This window comes from Bos indicus, chromosome 9, assembly GCF_029378745.1.
Source record: "Bos indicus isolate NIAB-ARS_2022 breed Sahiwal x Tharparkar chromosome 9, NIAB-ARS_B.indTharparkar_mat_pri_1.0, whole genome shotgun sequence".
NCBI classification, from domain to species: domain Eukaryota; kingdom Metazoa; phylum Chordata; class Mammalia; order Artiodactyla; family Bovidae; genus Bos; species Bos indicus.
The window spans coordinates 84,741,300-84,761,346 of NC_091768.1; the positions used below are offsets into that span (position 1 = coordinate 84,741,300).

At 36.5% G+C, this 20,047-nt stretch overlaps 1 protein-coding gene across 7 annotated transcripts in view; it reads left to right on the forward strand.

Moving 5' to 3' along the window:
* STXBP5 (syntaxin binding protein 5) overlaps positions 1-20,047 on the forward strand; it is a 155,467-nt gene that overhangs the window by 97,191 nt on the left and 38,229 nt on the right. For 5 of the 7 annotated variants that reach the window (XM_019967557.2, XM_070796321.1, XM_019967558.2 and 2 more), the window contains 3 exons: positions 5,822-5,947; positions 8,279-8,430; positions 14,373-14,438. In XM_019967557.2, the coding sequence (XP_019823116.2) occupies positions 5,822-5,947; positions 8,279-8,430; positions 14,373-14,438 (344 nt within the window). The remainder of the gene's footprint in view (positions 1-5,821; positions 5,948-8,278; positions 8,431-14,372; positions 14,439-20,047) is intronic. The other 2 variants (XM_070796320.1, XM_070796322.1) reach the window with 1 other exon arrangement.

Genomic DNA, 20,047 nt, shown 5'->3' on the forward strand with positions numbered 1-20,047 from the left:
ACATCAATTCTTCAGTGTTCAGCTTTCTTTATAGTCCAACTCTCACATCCATACATGACTACTGGAAAAACCATAGCTTTGACTAGACGGATCTTTGTTGGCAAAGTAATGTCTCTGCTTTTTAATATGCTGTCTAGATTGGTCACTTGTAAAGCATATGAGCCTTAAAAATGGCATAGAAAGAAAACAAAGAGAGAGTTAAAATCACTGAATGATTTCATGAAGACTGAAGTGGGGTGCCATTGCCTTCTCCCATGATTAAAAGTATTATATTTACAGAGAAGTCAACTAGGATATAAAGAGAAGTCAATTAGGGTCATCATGACTGAAAGTGTGTGGAAAATATCAGAGGTTGAATACAAAAGTTGGGGGCGAAAGGCAGACTGTAGTAGGTTCAAGATAGGGAGGGTAGTCAGAAAGACAGTTTCATTTGTTATATCATGTATGAAACAAGTTGCCAGTCCAGGTTTGATGCACGATACTGCATGCTTGGGGCTAGTGCACTGGGACGACCCAGAGGGATGATATGGGGAGGGAGGAGGGAGGAGGGTTCAGGATGGGGAACACATGTATACCTGTGGTGGATTCATTTTGATATTTGGCAAAACTAATACAATTTGTAAAGTTTAAAAATAAAATAAAATTAAAAAAAAAAAAAGAACCAGGCTTTATACTGTTTTGACTTTAGGTCTACTAGAACCATTATTGAATGGTTCAATAGTTGCTGAGGAGAGTGTCTGCATAATCAAAAATGCATTCAACCAGAGATAAAGCAGATTTTTTTATATCACGATCACTCATGATATAGATCTATAGAAAAGTACAGCTTTTTTAATCTTCTTTATATGCTTACATAAATTTGAGATTGTGTTCTATGCCAGTGGTTCTCAAACAGGGATGATTTTGCTCCTCAGAATGCTTGGCAATGTCTGGAGACAAAATTTGTCACAACAGGAAGGACTGCTACTGGCATCTAATGTGAAAAGTGAAAGTCGCTCAGTGTCTGACTCTTTACAACCCCATGGCCTGTACAGTCCATGGAATTCTCCAGGCCAGGATACTGGAGTGGGTAGCCTTTCCCTTCTCCAGGGGATCTTCCCAACCCAAGAATCGAACCGGGGTCTCCTGCATTGCAGGTGGATTCTTGACCAGCTGAGCTACCAGGGAAGCCCAGACCAGGGTTGATGCACAACATCCTGCAGGGCACAGGACAGTGCTGCACAACAGATTCAGCCAGCTCAGGATGTCAGTAGTGCCAAGGATGAAACCTGATCTGACCTCAGAATATAAGCATTGAGGTTAAGCAGCTACTTTCGTAGAAAGGTCCTAGGTTTCTTCCCTCTTTCTCTCCCCCTTCCCCTCACTCCCTCCCCGCCCTCCCTACCCCCCGCCTTTCCTTTCTATCCCATGTATATACTTCCTTTCTGCTACAGTCTGGCATGCTTAGATAGAATGAGACTTGGCAATAAAAGAATTCTACATCTTTCCCTTTTGTTACTTACTCTGTAGTACTTTAAACTTAAATTTGTAAAATTTACATTAATGTCACTTCTTCCGATTTTCATGTATATTTCTGTTTTTTGTTTAATGTTTATAAGCATGTAAAGTAGTTTGTCTTTGAGGTTTGTTTTGGTAACAAATTTGAGATTTTTGTCTAAAATCCACATATTCACTAGTGACTTTTAAATCACAGGCAATTTGAATTATATATATATATATATATTTACACACACACACACACATTGTTTTTTTTACCATTTTAATAGTTTTCAGGTAAATGCGGTTCATGTTAACTGCACATCGTTTTAGTCCACAATCTCAAAAACCAATTTTAAAAGTCAGAGATATAACTAAATTGATGTGAAAATAACTAATACTTAGATTTTGTTTGTTTTTTGTACAAATTATTTTTGTACTTTGTTTTTTTTCCCCCATTGAAGTATAGTTGATTTAGAGTGTTATATTTCTGCTGTACAGCAAAATGATTCAGTTATACCTATATATATGTATTCTTTTTTAAATATTCTTTGCCAGTATTCTTTATCATAGGATATTGAACATCGTTCCCTGTGCTATATAGTAGGACCTTGTTGTTTATTCATTCTATATAACCCCAGCCTCCCACTCCATCCCTCCCTGTACATAATTGTCTTTTGAAGAAACTTTTTAAAAGTAACTGTTTGATTTTGTTTTTAAGTATTTTAATTGTGCTTTTTTCAAAGTATTAGTCACATCAGACAAACTGTTTTGTAACTGCCAGGCCTCTAAACATTATTTTTAAATTTAAAATACATTTGTACAAATTACGGAGCTTTTCATAAAAATAAGTTCTACCCTTTGTCTTTAAAAAGTAAACAAATGTATACCTGTGGCGGATTCATGTTGATATATGGCAAAACCAATACAATATTGTAAAGTTAAAAAATAAAATTAAAAAGTAAATTAATATATTAAAAACATTAAAATGATAACTTGCATATAACCATTATAAACATTAAATATAATGCCCACCCAGCCCTCATTTTGTATTTTTAAAATCTAACATATGTCATCATTTCTTGATTTGATTTCTAATTTTTTACCAGTTGAGGCTTTTTCAGCATGTTTGACTGTTTAAAGTTATTTTTGCCTAAGAATGTTTTTGTTTCATACTAAGTAAAATAAGAATTCCGTGACTTCTGTGTGTCTTCATCACTTACATCTAAAATGTGCCCATATATGCCTATCTGAAATTATCCCTGAATGCCTGTTCCTGCTCTTGAAAATCTGAGTGTGAGTATATAAGTGTGAAAGTCACTCAGTCCTGTGCAACTCTTTGCGACCCCATGGACTATATAAGTCCGTGGATATCTCCAGGTCAGAACTCTGGAGTGGGAAGCCGTTCCCTTCTCCAGGGTATATTCCCAACCCAGGGATTGAACCCAGGTCTCCAGCATTGCAGGCAGACTTTTTACCAACTGAACCACGAGGGCAGCCCTGAGAATCTAAGGTGCACATAAATATGCCAGAGGGAGAGTGGATACTTCCTTGAAGCTTATTTAATTGGTACAGGGAGAAAATAGCACCCTCAGACTCTGCAGGCTATGCTTGTATCAACAGAGGCTGTCTCTCGTGGACATGAAATGCTACTCAGTGTTTATTTTTGTCTTTTGGGGTGGATGGCTGTAGCCGATCAGTGGGTGTTTCCCAGAGGAAAATTAGAACTTCTGCTTCAGCCAGTGTGTAGTTCTGAGTATATTAACTTGCAGACTGCACAGGCAGTTGTGACTGCAACTCAGTTCATTTTAAGAGTACTCTTGGTGATTCACATTTCAGAAACTTGGACAATATCATGACCCTTTTCTTACCTGAACTGAGTCTAGCAAATATGACAGCAAGAGGTCTGGTGTGGTATTCTTCATGGAAGTACCAGCTATAAATGATCCAAAGGGTTCTCTGAGTTTAGTGGCAGGAGGTTAAATATAGAAAAGACTTCCAGCTGTCCTTCTTTGTACATTTACTTCAAGGCAGATGCCTCAAGAATCATTAGAATAACCAGGCTTTGTGTATGTTTTACAAGAACAATTACTGGAGAGTCTGTGCAATCAAAAATGTCCCCACCTTAAAGTAAAAGTAGATTTTTTTAATAGTAAAAGTAGTCACACAGATAGCTCATATTTTATACAAATTTTATCTTCCAAATTCACTTGAAGTTTACAAGTAATAAAGGTATTAGCTTAGTAACTTTATTCCTTAGAAAGTCTCACATTTATAGACAAACCCCTTCTTCGCTCCCTCTAACATGCTTATAACAAGTTTAACCAACATAAGTTTTGTGGGAACTCACTCAACGTAAGTGAGTATAACTGTTTTGCTGAATAGTTCACTTGAAGACCCCTACCATCCCCTCAAAGTTACCACATCTTCTAAGACTAGCTCTTCATCCTGACACCTTTTTTCTTTTTCAAAACTTAGAATCACTGTCTTCTTTTTCTCCCCTCCTCCGCCTCTAATCAGCCTGCAGCTCATTTTTTCATTCCATAAATACTGAATACCTCATCTGCTGGAGTATTAAAAGTAACCTTAATGGAGTTTATGAACCTTTTTGAGACTTAGTTCATGCATTTCAAATCTCTCTTATTATTTTACATCACACGAATCACAGGAAGTTCCTCATGAGTCGTCGTCTTCTACTTCATCTTGCGAAGTTCTACAGTTAATCTTCCCAAAATATTTCTCCTAAACCCTTCACTGTCTTTTAATTCTTTAATAATGAAAATGTATGCCTTTTGCATAATTTGGCCATTGAAAAAATTCTCTCATAGGCACTCACAGTATCCTTATACTGTGATTAAGTAAAATATTCCCACTTTCAAACAGGAAGACGTTAAGTGGCAGAACCAAGAGTCACACTGTAGCACTTCAGAGCCCTGAGTTCTTTCTACCAACATCAGACCTTTGCAGCCAGACCTCACAGACCCTCCAGTCTGGCCCTGGCCTATCTCGCTATAGTGACTTTTTTTTTTTTAATTCTTACTACACATACCTTCTACTGTGACCAAACATATACACTTGTTAATCTTTGTCTATGGCTTTCCTACTTCTTTATCTTGTTAGCATACTTTTTTGCAAAAGCAATTTTTTGACAGTATCCAGCAGTTTTGGCAGAGAAGGCGATGGCGCCCCACTCCAGTACTCTTGCCTGGCCAATCCCATGGACGGAGGAGCCTGGTAGGCTGCAGTCCATGGGGTCGCAAAGAGTCGAACACGACCGGGCGACTTCAGTTTCACTTTTCACTTGCATGCGTTGGAGAAGGAAATGGCAACCCACTCGTATTCTTGCCTGGAGAATCCCAGGGACGGGGGAGCCTGGTGGGCTGCCGTCTATGGGGTCACACAGAGTCGGACACGACTGAAGTGACTTAGCAGCAGCAGCAGTTTTGGGGGGAAGAGGCTCTGCTGTCAAGGGGCTTCCCTGATAGCTCAGTTGATAAAGAATCCTCCTGCAATGTAGGAGACCCCGGTTTGATTCCTGGGTCGGGAAGATCTGCTGGAGAAGGGAAAGGCTACCCACCCCAGTATTCTTGGGCTTCCCTTGTGGCTCAGCTGGTAAAGAATTTGCCTGCAATGCGGAAGACCTGGGTTCAATCCCTGGGTTGGGAGGATCTCCTGGAGAAGGGAAAGGCTACCCACTCCAGTATTCTGGCCTGGAGAATTCCATGGACTGTATAGTCCGTGGGGTCTCAAAGAGACGGACACAACTGAGAGGCTTTCACTTCACTTGACTTCTATGCTATCAAAAATACTACCAACTCAAAGTCAAAATAGATTTTTTAGTAGTAAAAGTGGTTATGCAAACAAAAATTGCTCACATATTTTATACATTTTCCTTAATTCCTTATGTTTTAAGCCAGTTTTCATCTACCTACACTGTACCTTTTTCAAGTTTTAAGTCTACTCTTCTATCTTGGGTTTTTTCTGTAACTTGATTTTTTTTCCTCTTAAGACCTAGAATGCAGCTTCTCTTTGTTCTTCTCTCCATCCTTCCCTGGTCTTCTTTCATTCCTCTCTACCCACTTCCTCCTTCTCCCCTTTCACTTCTCCCCTCCTTCCCCAATTTATATGTGGAACTTACCTGTGATTTCTTGCTTATCTGTGTGTTTTATCTCCAACTAGATTAAATGATTCTAGAGGACAGGATTCTGATTTTTGCATTTTATATCATATATGTTCAAATATAAAGTTATTTTTATATAGTTATTGATGGATGACTTTATAATTATATAGGCTAATAAGATAATTGAAGATGTGTTAAAAGACAACACGTTTTCCTTTCTTACAGAGTTAAAAGTTCTCCACTTAAACAGTCTCCAGGTTATCAGACAGAATTAGTTATACAGTTGGTGTGGGTGGGTGGAGAACCACCACAACAAATAACCAGTCTGGCAGTTAATTCTTCCTATGGATTGTAAGTATAATTTATGTATTTCTGTGTCTCTTCATTGTATTCCATGCATTTTTATATTTTTAAAAAGAGAATGGGTGATCCTTATTATATCATTTAAAATGTTGTATAAGCTTCAATGTCAGATCAAATTCAGTGTTGATTTGGAACATAATTCTGTTCTGAATAATTTACTCTGGATGTGCTTATTACTACTTCCTTATCTAAAGTTAAATATCTCATGGATCAATGAATCTGTCCTCACCTTGATGTACTCTGAGAAATAATTTCCTTGTTAATATTTGGTATAATAAAGATCTAACATCAACCGAAAAGACTATGTTCTAAATTGATTCTGTAAATGTTGAACCACAGCTGCATAATTTATTCTTTGTCCTCCCATAGTTAACTTGTAAAAACTGTAAAGACATAGTAATAGCTTAGTAAAGTATTCATCTGTACTTCAGGTGTGTTTTTATTTATCAGTTCATGCCTTCAAGTGTATAGTGTTCGTAGTACATACTTTTTAATATAATAGGATAGAATCATAAAGTATTTACTTTTGTTTTAAAAATCAACACTGTCAGGCTTCCTGGTAGCTCAGTGGTATAGAATCCACCTACCAATGCAGGAGACACAGGTTCAGTCCCTAGTCCGGGAAGATCCCACCTCCCCAGAGTAACTTATGCCCGTACACCACAACTACTGAGCCTGTGCTGTAGAACCCAGGAGCTTCAACCACTGAGCCACGGACCTCAACTACCGAAGCCTGCATGCCCTAGAGCCTATGATCTGCAACAAGGGAAGCCATTGCAATGAGAAGCCCACGCACTGTGACTAGACAGTAATCCCGCTCGCCTCAACTAGATAAAAGACCATGTAGCAACAAAGACCCATTAAGTCAACATTGTGATAAAAGAGGAACCACATGCCAACTGTTTGGTCCAGAGCTGTTTATCTTGTGTAGGTCACTGTCTCCTTCCTTGATTCTAGCCCTAGGAACTCATTCCTCTTCCTTCTTCCTTCTAACAGCTACTACCACCTACACCATCTCTTGCATTTGTACACATAACTAAGACTGGCTACAGTCTGAAATAGTCTTCTCTATTGTCTTTTATTTGCTCTCCCACAATGTGAAAGTACAGACGTTTCTTTTGTTTTTTTTTTTTAATATTTTGCTGTCCACAGCCATAAGAGAAACAAACCTGAAATAAGAAGCAGTAGAATGTTTCAAAGGAGGTTGCAGATCAGTTGCTCACAGTCCTGATTGGGTTCACAACTATATTTTGTTTAGGCTTTTTTGTGTATTTTTAAAATTTGAACTAGTTGCCAAGACTTTTTAATGTGAAAATCCATATTTAGAGCTTTAATTGAAAAGTTTGGTTATCTAGCCCATGTCTCCATTCCTGGTCGGCCATAGTTAGCAGGAGCTGAGGTGAAGCGTCCCCTGTTTAGATGAGTTGTTCACTCTTCAGGTCACCACAGTACTTAGTTGGCATGTTCTACTTACCTATATAGCCCCTCTATGTATGTTAGTTCTCAACACCTGGCTTACGGGATCTTAAATGAATAAAGTTCCTTCATTCATAGTCGTTTTTATTCATAGTTTGTTTGTACTTCCTGACTCATGATTGAGAAAGTATTTGGAATACCCCAAAGGGAGGCCTCCGAGATTTATGCTTTCTATGTTTTACCCTTGACTGTGCTGCTGCTGCTGCTAAGTCGCTTCAGTCGTGTCCAACCCTGTGCGACCCCATAGACGGCAGCCCACCAGGCTCCCCTGTCCCTGGGATTCTCCAGGCAAGAACACTGGAGTGGGTTGCCATTTCCTTCTCCAATGCATGAAAGTGAAAAGTGAAAGTGAAGTTGTTCAGTCGTGTCCGACTCCTAGCAACCCCATGGACTGCAGCCTACCAGGCTCCCCCGTCCATGGGATTTTCCAGGCAAGAGTACTGGAGTGGGGTGCCATTGCCTTCTCCAACTCTTGACTGTAGGGATTACCAAAACTTTTCCAAATGTATAGTGCCCTATTCCCCCTTAGGAACGAATGTTTTCCCCTGAGGAATTCAAAATAGTCAGAAAAATAGATGTTCTATTGCTTAGTGTGGAGATTTATGTCTTTGGTTAAATTTCACCTCCTACATCAGATTTTTTTGTTGATTTGTACACATTGATACAGAAGATCTGCAGAGCTCCATCAGAAGGCATATGTAACCTGTATTTGCATGTCTGTAATAGTGTTTTGTTTCAAAAGGAGTTTTCTTAAAGACCCATCATGCTTTTTTAGCCCTATAGACTACATTTTCTTCCAACTATGTAATTGTGCTAAAATGTTTGTTCTTTTCCTATTCCTAGGGTAGTTTTTGGCAATTGTAATGGCATTGCGATGGTTGACTACCTCCAGAAAGCAGTACTCCTCAACCTGGGCACTATTGAATTGTATGGCTCCAATGATCCTTATCGGAGAGAACCCCGATCTCCTCGTAAATCTCGACAACCTTCAGGAGGTAAAAAGAAAGAAATCCTGAGCTTTAGGATTTCCATAAATGCCAAGTTACTTCTGTGAATATAAGTATTTCCATTAGGTAAATAGCTTATCTGATTGTATCTGTTTTGTATAAACTGTCAAAAAAAAAATAGTAAAAGGTATCAACCTCCTTTTTAGTTTTGTATTTTTATTAGTTTATGCATTTGTTTTTAATATTCTAGAGTTTTATTTAACATTGGGAAGGGACCACAGTTTCAGACTTCTTTGGCTAAATTACTATGACAGGAAAATTTATCATTACAGAACAAAAGTTAATTTCATAGTTCTGTCCCTTTTACTGTTTAATAGTGTGAGACCAGCAGTTTATTGTTTTGAGTATCAAAGAAATAATTTCCCACATGGAAAAAAAATGTAGATGCAAAAGTCAATTTCAACTCTGTGAGATACAGCATTCTTGGACAGCTTGGATTAAGTGCAAGCCCAGATCCATTAAGAATTCTCTCTATAGCATTCTTTTGTGTTTGCTAGATAATTAATCTTATTTTAAATGTTTCAATACAATGCCTCATGGAACACATATATATTTTTAGCTGTTTATACCAGTATTACTCACCTTTTTTTTTTCCAAACCTCATGGCAGACACAGAAAATGACACTGGATCTCTGGCATGTAGACAGATGTTAATGGGGCCTCCAGTGGTGGTAACTGGCCTCTGAGCTCCAGACTCCCCAGGACCTGCCCAAGGGGACCAGGGATTCAAGAGAACTCCATCTGTGGCAGATGTAACCTAACCTGTTTGCAGAATGCCACTGGGAAGCCCTTATCTGCATCTCCTAACTCAGGCTCTCTGAATTAAAATTCTTTCTGACATTCATTTCTCAGTTGCTTTCAGGACATTTTTTGCTGATACTAAATACCTCTCATAATTCGCAACAGAAGAAAAGAAAAAGGTGATGGGTTATAGACCTTACTGTCACTTTGGCAATAGTTGAATATTTTTTTCTGTTTTTGTCTATGTGATCATTTTGTCATGTGTTATCTTCAGCAGAAATTGTTGTCCCAACCATACCATTCTAGTATCTGTCTCCTTTTTTTTCTTTTGCTTTTCGTTGCTTCACTGAGGCATGCTCATTGCGACTTCTTGCATGTGCGGCGTTTCTAGCTTATATTCTGAATCTGTGAAAAAACTCCGTTCTTCTTTTTTAAGTAAGTTATTCATTCCACGTCAGTAAAGTCATGACAGTGTATTTTGTCTGTAAAACTATTTTTTTCTCATTTATTTTTAAAAGAGCCTATCAAAGCATTCTATATCTAAAATAATATACTCATTACTTAAATTCATCTCATAATATATAAATGAAAACAGCTACTGAAATATTTGTGTTCCAATCCAGTTTCTTTATAAAGCAAAGAAATTAATATATAGTGTCAGAAAGTTAAACATTGTCTTGATAGAGAAGGAGTGGTAAAAGTTTTATTACTCACAAAATTAATTTCTTTTCTTGTTAGTACCTCATCATAGCTTACATAAAATTACTAGAAATTAAATACCTAAATTCATCCAAGGTTAGAGACCAATTCTGCCATGTGATTTTAATGTTTTTTCTTGCATTCCATTGCATCCTATTTTATTCTTTAATAAGCATTATTATATTATTCATATTATTATTTGCTTCAGTTTGTATTGAAGAGTTACACATTTAGGTATAAATGTGTAAGCAGGAAAACTACTTAAGTTTTTATCAGTTTAAGATGTTATTGTTGTTATGCTCACTTGAACAATATTAAGGAGAAAGAAAAAGTTAAAAATTAAGAGAAAATTATTTTAAAACATACTTTAACATTTTAAGAATATTTGTGTCTTGCCTCTAATATATATTATTTATATTTTAAATTAAATCAAATATAGAATAATTGTTACTAAAATTCTTTGATTGCATTGATGCAAAAAAGAATTTTTTGCTAAAGTGTATATTTTAGCATATATTCTTGAAGTGAAGCCCAAATACCATGAAATTGTTCTTCTGTCTTTCATGATAGATCAGTATGAATGGAGAAACTTTTTTTTGCTGCTACTTGGTGCTAGTAGGTTTTCATAAAGAATATGATGGCACTCATGAAATTATTTTGTGAGATAAAACATTGTCATTGAAGTGTTTTGTAGCTGTCTTAAAATACAGTTGAACTATTGACTAAAATATCTACAGTATTTTCATAATAAAAATTATGAAACTCACAGGGTACAAGTAGGGGTGGTGAAGTATTCTGGCTACATATATGTATCTGCTGATTATCGTAATTCTGTTGGGTTGTTGACCAGAAAGTTCAATTGGGTTTTTCTATACCATCTTACCAGGTAGTACAGTGGTAAAGAATCCACCTGCCAGTGCAGGAGGCAAAAAGACATGGGTTCCATTCCTGGGTCGGGAAGATCCCTTGGAGTAGGAAATGGCAACCTACTCCAATGTCTTTGCCTGGAAAATTACATGGACAGAGAAGCCTGGCGGGGTACAGTCCATTCATGTCTCAAAGAGTCAGACACCCCCCGACACACACACATACCATCTTATGGAAAAGCCCAAACCAACTTTTCAGCCAGCACAGTGTTAAAACAGACCAAATTCTCTACCCTCATGTAGCTCACATTATACTGGAAAAGACAGAGTTTGAAAAGGTAAGTGGTATATAGTAAGTTACATAGAGGTGCCAAAGGAAAAAATAGCCAAATGAGGGGGATTTGAAATAGTGACAAGGGTGTTACATTCTAAATAGAGCATCTTGAACAAAGATTTAAAGGAGACAGCTGTTCTCCTTGAGGATGTCTGTAGAGAGAACATTTCAGGTAGAGAATAGCAAGTATAGTGGCTCAGAAGCAGTGTAACTAGTGAGTTCAAGGTTACAGTGAAGGGTCAGTGTGGATGAAAGAGTCAGGGAGATGGTGAAGTAGGTAGGAGAGGAAATAAAGTCAGAGAGGTAATGGGATACCCATAGTCACGTAATAAATACCACAGTCATGTACCATAGGATCATACACATCAACCAGTCTTCTTGGACTTGACTAGCTTTTACCCTGAGTCAGATGGAAAGCAAGCAAGGGATTTTTAGCTTATTCCAGAATTTAATAACTAAATTATTCCTATCACATTTAATTTAGCTTCCTAAATGATTCCTCCTAGGCTATTTTAAGAAGGAAAATTAACATCTCTCACTACATTTTTATAGAGTTTAGTTGTCGTTCAGTCGCTAAGTTGTGTCCAACTCTCTGTGACCCCATGCACACACGAGGCTCTTCTGTCTTCCACTGTCTCCCAGAGTTTGCTCAAACAGTTGACAAAATACCAAAGACTTAAAATTTCAAAATTGATTATTTTTATTCAGTACCAGGCTCATTGTAATCCTGGAATATATTATCACTATTGATTTACTTAGTTGAGGAATATGAGATCACATGGTATTTGTCTTTCTCTGCCTCACTCACTTCACTTAGCATAATGTCCTCAAGGTCCATCCGAGTTGTCACAAATGGCAAAATTTCATCATTTTTATGGCTGAATAATATTCCATTGTATATTTATAACTCTTTTTCATCTAGACACTTTTTCATCAATGGACACTTGAATTATTTCCATATATCTCTACTGTTTAAAAACCTGTTATCTTAAGGCTTTATCAAGAAAAAGTTTATTTATATATATAGATATTATGTCAGAGATTAATACATGCATACCTATAATTAATCTATCATCTTAGAATTATAAAGAACTAGTTTTGCTTTTTTTCTAGAATCATTAGTTTGATGAAAGTTAAAAAGAAAAAAAAAACTGTCATTCAAAAGCTCCCTATTCAATGAAGACAGTAATACACAGTTCAAAATAGAAGACACTCCTTATAAACTCAATTCAGTACTCGTGTGTGCTCAGTTGCTTCAGTCATGTCTGATTCTTTGTGACCCTATGGACTGTAGCCCACCAGGCTCCTCTGTCCGTGGAATTCTCCAGGCAAGAGTACTGGAGTGGGTTCCCATCCCCTCCTCCAGGGGAGCTTCCCGAGCTAGGGATCGAACTTGTGTCCCTTATGTCTCCTGCGTTGTCAGGCAGGTTCCTTACCACTAGCGCCACCTGGGAAGCCCAGTTCAGTGCTTAGTGAAAGTGAAAGTGAAGTCGCTCATTCGTGTCCGACCCTCAGCGACCCCATGGGTTGCAGCCTACCAGGCTCCTCTGTCCATGGGATTTTCCAGGCAGGAGTACTGGAGTGGGATGCCATTGCCTTCTCCGAATTTAGTACTTAGCATTCTCTAAATGTTACTGTAAGAGCTCTCTTAGGGACTGTAAAGATTGTGACGTTATGTCTTTTACCAGAGGAATAGAAAGGTAGATACTGTTAATAACGTGCACATACATTGATTTCATACCTGATAACTTCTGAGGCCTAGACATGCAGCTTTTGTCCAGCTATCCCAAGCTCCCTGGCTATGAGTGTCCTAGATGGCATCTTCCAATAGAAGGCTGTTTCATCTACACTGGAAATCTGTTGACTGGTCTAGCCACCTCCATTAATTATCTTACTAGACTTCCTGGATAACTTGCTGCTTCACTTTGTACTTTTATGTTGTGGAGATGGCTTCTGTTCCTAATCCTTATGAACCAGCCTCTTCCAGCTTCAGAGTTTTGTGCAGCTTCCATGCCTCTCTCAGTCTTCATAAAATTAAAGAGAGTTAGGGCCTTGCTCTGGATTGGGTTTTGGGTTAAAGGGATGTTGTGACTGATGGAATCTTCTATCCAGACCACTGAAGCTTTCTGTCTGTCAAAGAGTAAGGCCATTTCACTTGATCATTCATGTGTTCATTGGAGTAGCACTTTGAACTTCCTTCAAGAACTTTTCCTTTGCTGTCACAACTTGGATAACTGTTTGCCTTAAGAGGTCTAGATTCTAGCCTTTCTGAGTTTTTGACATGCCTTCCTCACCAAGCTTAATTATTTCTGGTTTTGGATTTAAAGAGAACGGAGAGTGACTGACTGACTCTTCCTTTCACCTGAACCTTAGAGGCCATTGTAGGGTTATTAACTGATGTACTTTTAGTTTTGTGTCTCAAGGAATAGGGAAAACTGAGGGGAGAGAGAGAAAGAGAAAGATGGGAAGGGCAGGTCAATGGAGCAGTCAGAACACAGATGTTTCTTAGCTAAGTTTGCTATCTTATGTGAGTGTAGTGTGTGGTGCCCCAAAACAATTAAAAATAGTAACATTAAAGATTGTGATCACAGATCATCATAGAAAATGTAATATTTCAAACTCTTTTGTTATTATTATGAGAATTAACGAAGATACGACATACAAACATGAAGTGACAAATACTGTTGAAAAAAAGGTCTCTGTAGGCCATCTCCATGCAGGGTACCCATAACCTTCAATTTGTTTTTCAAAAAAAGCAATTTCATCAAAATGCAATAAAACAAGGTATGATTGTATTTTAAATGTTGCAAATTTGATGGTACAAAATATTTTCTTAATTATTTGTCAGTAATATTTAAGGGAGTGTATTTGAAATATACTTAGCAGAAACAACTTTGAGATATGAGTTGAGAGTCCCTATAATGTAAAAAAAATCACCAAAAAAGTAACCAAATATTTTCCCTCAAGAGAAATTTAATAAGCAGTGTATCATATGCCCTCAAATCACTGACTTTGAACAAAATCCTGTGTTATGTCTAATGTCCTTGAAGAACAGCAGATTGAAAATTGTTACTTATTTAACTGATGACTTCTGTATTAGTTTTAATATCAGAATGCTCCTATATTCCTGTCTCAAAGCTATTAAACATAATATCAATGCCAGCGTAGTCTGATAACCTGCTGAGTTTTTAAAAATGGACTGTCATTAGATATGTACTGTAAATATCAGGTACAACTGCAGTTACATAAACTTGTGTGTGGTATGACTTGGTCTGGCTTTTGTTTTTCAGCAGGTCTTTGCGATATTAGTGAAGGGGCAGTAGTCCCAGAAGATCGCTGCAAATCTCCAACTTCCGGTAATTTGCTTTTTATTTTATTAATAGTTGTAGTGCTACAAAAAATATAATGTGCAAAATTTTTATAGATAAACATTTAAAATACACCTACATGGAGCTTTTGTGTTACCTATTTATTCTTAAAATTATAACTATATTCTTTGCATTCTAATTAAGTTAAAAGAAATGCATTAGATAAAAATCTACAGGTATTACCTGTTGAGAGTAATGCAAGTGTTTTCTTAGCTTTCTAATATTTACACTTTTGGGGGGGAAATAGATCTTATTTCTCATCGTTGGATCAGAAGTTTAGTTATCTGCAGTCTTATCTTTGCTCCTGGTAGTCCTGGAGTCAGCTGGTAAAATAGTGCTCTAATCCTTGAATAATGTCTATTTAAATGTTATGAGAGATTTTGTTATGAGAGATTTTTAACACTTATTGTCTAATGGTGACTGTGGACAGTTAGAATAATTGTAGACTAGTTATATTTGGTTTGGATTTGATCAAAGTAATATATAATTTTGTAGCTATATTAAAGCATTTGTCCTTTGTTATCCATATATTGGCCTTATGTAACCTATGTATATGTTACTGTTTCAGAAGAACATTACTTTTAATTCTCCTTAATTAAAACTAGGAGGATCCTGAATTTATTGTTTTTTTTTTTAGTGGATTGAAAATTTGCTAAAATTTAATAAGTTTAACTTGGTAATTTTAACAGACATGTTTGAAGGCTGGATCTTTTCATCAGCTTTCTCCTGGAAAGACTGTTCTTAGCTTAAAGTAACACTGTTCATGGACAGATTTTGATCTTCCATAGGTAGTTCTGCGATATCATAAATAGTTAAAAAATAGGAAAAACTAAAGTGCATTTTACTTCCTCATATTTCAGTTGACCATTTTATTAGCTATAGGACCATAAAAGCTTTTTTGAGGTTTTCTTTTTAAAATTGCATTTTCCTGATACTGCTCAAGCTAATCATTTCTTCTCTTAAAATATATACACCTTCTGGTTTTCTTATTATTTAAGTTTCACATTTAAGTTCAGTCATTACACTAATAAAACACATACAACTATAATATATATACTATTATATACTATATTAGGGCTAAACATTGGTAGCATAACACTGAACAAATAATGTGGAGCAGTATGTACTTCCTGTCTCACAGGATGAAAACTATTTCTGAATATAATTTTGAATTATAATCTCTCTTAATTATTGCTATTTTTCCTCCAACTATATACAGTACTATTCTGATCTTCTCCTGCTCCCAATCCGTCCCCTTCTCCTCCTGCTCCCAATCCGTCCCAGCGTCAGAGTCTTTTCCAGTGAGTCAACTCTTCACATGAGGTGGCCAAAGTATTGGAGTTTCAGCTTTAGCATCAGTCCTTCCAATGAACACCCAGGACTGATCTCCTTTAGGATGGACTCGTTGAATCTCCTTGCAGTCCAAGTGACTCTCAAGAGTCTTCTCCAACACTGCAGTTCAAAAGCATCAATTCTTCAACGCTTAGCTTTCTTCACAGTCCAACTCTTACATCCATACATGACCACAGGAAGAACCATGGCCTTGACCAGACGGACCTTTGTTGGCAAACTAATGTCTCTGCTTTTCAATATGTATCTAGGTTGGTCATAACTTTCCTTCCAAGGAGTAAGCATCTTTTAATTTCATGGCTGCAGTCACCATCTGCAGTGATTTTGGAGCCCAAAAAAATAAAGTCTGACACTGTTTCCACTGTTTCCCCATCTATTTCCCATGAAGTAATGGGACCAGATGCCATGATCTTAGTTTAGTTTGAGCTTTCTTTGGCATTGTCTTTCTTTGAGATTGGAATGAAAACTGACCTTTTCCAGTCCTGTGGCCACTGCTGAGTTTTCCAAATTTGCTGGCATATTGAGTGCAGCACTTTCACAGCATCATCTTTCAGGATTTGAAAGAGCTCAACTGGAATTCCATCACCTCCACTAGCTTTGTTTGTAGTGATGCTTTCTAAGACCCACTTGACTTCACATTCCAGGATGTCTGGCTCTAGGTGAGTGATCATACCATCGTGATTATCTTGGTCGTGAAGATCTTTTTTGTACAGTTCTTCTGTGTATTCTTGCCACCTCTTCTTAATATCTTTTGCTTCTGTTAGGTCCATACCATTTCTGTCCTTTATTGAGCCCATCTTTGCATGAAATGTTCCCTTGGTATCTCTAATTTTCTTGAAGAGATCTGTAGTCCTTCCCGTTCTGTTTTTTTCTTCTATTTCTTTGCATTGATTGCTGAAGAAGGCTTTCTTATCTCTCCTTGCTATTTTTTGGAACTCTGCATTCAGATGCTTATATCTTTCCTTTTCTCCTTTGCTTTTCACTTCTCATCTTTTCACAGCTATTTGTAAGGCCCCCTCAGACAGCCATTTTGCTCTTTTGCATTTCTTTTCCAGGGGGATGGTCTTGATCCTTGTGTCCTGTACAATGTCACGAACCTCCGTCTATAGTTCATCAGGTACTCTTGTCTATCAGATCTAGTCCCTTAAATCTATTTCTCTGTAATCTATTTCTTAAATCTATTCCACTGTATAAAGGGATTTGATTTAGGTCATACCTGAATGGTCTAGTGGTTTTTCCTACTTTCTTCAATTTCAGTCTGAATTTGGCAATAAGGAGTTCGTGATCTGAGCCACAGTCAGCTCCCAGTCTTGTTTTTGCTGACTGTATAGAGCTTCTCCATCTTTGGCTGCAAAGAATATAATCAATCTGATTTTGGTGTTGACCATCTGGTGATGTCCATGTATAGAGTATTCTCTTGTGTTGTTGGAAGAGATAAATATGTAAGTATACTGAAATATAAGTAAATAAATATAAAAAGTTTGTTGTGGTAAAAATCCAGATTCTCTCTTTTGTACCAGAGCAACTCAAACATCATTCAGCATTTTCAAATATTCTGTGCTCTTTGGTTCAGAGGAAAAGATGATATAGTTGTAACATGCAGAAATTTATATGACACCAGGCATTTTTCAGGTGTTTGAAATGCAAAGTAAAAATTGTGACCACAGAAATTATTGATAAATCACAGACTCTCATCTTTAGACACAAACTCTTATTTAGTTTAGTCTTTGATTATGCTCTGAAGAGTTTTTGAAGACTTGTATCCATTCACACATACCAGGAAAGACCGCTTTTACAAAAGCAAACCAAACTAGTAGGCAATAATGGTACGTAAAACATGTTTTATATACCAGGAGATAGATGTTAGTCATGCATGAATACTAAGAACTATCATAGAAATCAGAATAAACCTCTGGAAATAGTTACTAGAAAACAATGTTTGTGTTTATGAAAGAAGAAGCATAAATACTGAGTTGGAAGTTCAACTGAATCATAAATACTAAGAAGAGTACCTCTATTATAGAAAATGAAAGGTAGTCATGTGCCCTTTATCACAACTAATGTGTTCATTTGAAATAATACATATAAGTGAGGAGGAACTTTTTGAAAAGCATTTAAACCCCATAACCAAAATTTGTGATCTGAATAATTTAGCCAATGAATATCAAATCTCTATTCAAAAATCATCCTGAGAAAATCCAAATTACAAGTATAGTTTTCCCTTTCTGTTTATTTTTAAATAAACCAACAATAACTCTGAAATAGAAAATTTTTGCCATCCTGAATTAACATAGAAAATTATTTCTGCCATCTCTGTTTGATCTTTATTTCAGAGAACTCATATTGCTTCACTGAGCACTTTAGTAACGTTGGGATATTTTTAGTACTGTATCCAAAATTTATGTGTATTTGTGTATATGTACGTATGTATTTGTATATATACATTTCAAATTGAAGAAAACACAGGGCCACATATCATGAGATGGTGACCTCAGGAGTTTCTATGTACCCTAGAGAAAAAAAATTTTTAAGCTATCTGTATTTTCTGTGCTTGTTTAATCATAGTCATTTGTAAAATATATTCAAGTAGGAAATGCTAAAAACATTTTTGGAACTTTTTCATAAGCTATCATGGAAGTTATGACAACTAGTAGTAGGCATTTTCAGTTAGGGGGAAAAAGATTTTCTTTACTTATGTTTGTGGCTTATGTTGCCTATTTTTATGTTGGAGTTACTGAACATTTTTATAATTTTATATTCATGTTTAGATATGCTATCTTGCTATTACTTTTATATAAAATATATAGAATAAAATAAGTATTAATCAATTTTTGTACATTCAAGTGGTTATATAGTGTCAGAGATGAATAGTATTTTAAATTATATATAACATCTTCTCATAACTATTATCTTCTTTAAATCTGAATTATATTTATATGAGAAAGGAGGGTACTTATTTGTATTCCTGAAAATGTTGCTGAGCTCAGTGTTTCCCGTGTGATATTTTTGGATATAACATTTATAAGGCTCTATAAATGCTATTTAGCAAAAATAAGGTAGTTTTAGAAGAGTAATTTTTATGAGACTATTTTAGAAGTTATTGGCTCCTGCCAATGCTGACAGGTTTTACTTGTTCTGAGAAGAGACTTCAAGGATATTTTCCACCTGTCCAAAGAAAGAAAGTGATTTTGTGGGGAAAGGTCAAATTTTGACCTTCTTTATTAAGGCTCAGTACTTTCACTGGGAGAAAAAAGAAATCAGCACAGAAAAACCGCTCTATTTACTTCCAGTTATATTCTAGACATTCACTTCTAGCAGAAAAGCTTTATTCGTTCAGCAAATGTTTACTTAGAGATTCCTACACGCAGAGAACTCCACTGAGTCCTGAAGGGATGAAACGATCAGATAGGGGTCCCGGCTTTTCACTTCAGTTCAGTGGGAAAGGTCAAGTGTATTGAAACTCAGAATATAAGGTGTTAAGTGATTAACATCATAAGAAAAATAACAGGTAAACTTTTACAAGAATTCAAAGGAGGGGAAGTGATTTATAAGCTGGAGAGATTTTGAACATTTTAATGGCTATCATTTGAAATGTGTTATAAAGAATAGATAGTTTGACTCTCATAGTCAACTAGAATACTGCTTAGAATTTCCTTAATAAAAAAAGATATGTGTTAGAAGTTAAAGAAATACAATGAAAATTTAGAAACATCTTTTTAAGAAAAAAGGACAAATAAAATCTCAGTTATAAAAGTATTAGATATGCTTATTGAAAGTCAGAGTCGAAATAAAATATTTCATACCTCATTAAAGTAAATATTTGAACATACCTAAAATTGTAAGTATTATCCTCAGTATTTTAAAGACCTGTATGGTAATAGTACAGTATGGTAATAGTACAGTTTATATAAAATTTTAAAGTTTGTATCTTGAAAGCTAACTCTATAAATTAACCTTATCAGGATAGTACTTGTACAGGATTCTGTGTGCCACTCTGTTCAGTTCAGTCGCTCAGTCGTATCCGACTTTTTGCGACCCCATGAATCGCAGCACACCATGCCTCCCTGTCCATCACCAACTCCCAGAGTTCACCCAGACTCACGTCCATCAAGTCAGTGATGCCATCCAGCCATCTCATCCTCTGTCGTCCCCTTCTCCTCCTGCCCGTAATCCCTCCCAGCATCAGAGTCTTTTCCAATGAGTCAACTCTTCGCATGAGGTGGCCAAAGTACTGGAGTTTCAGCTTT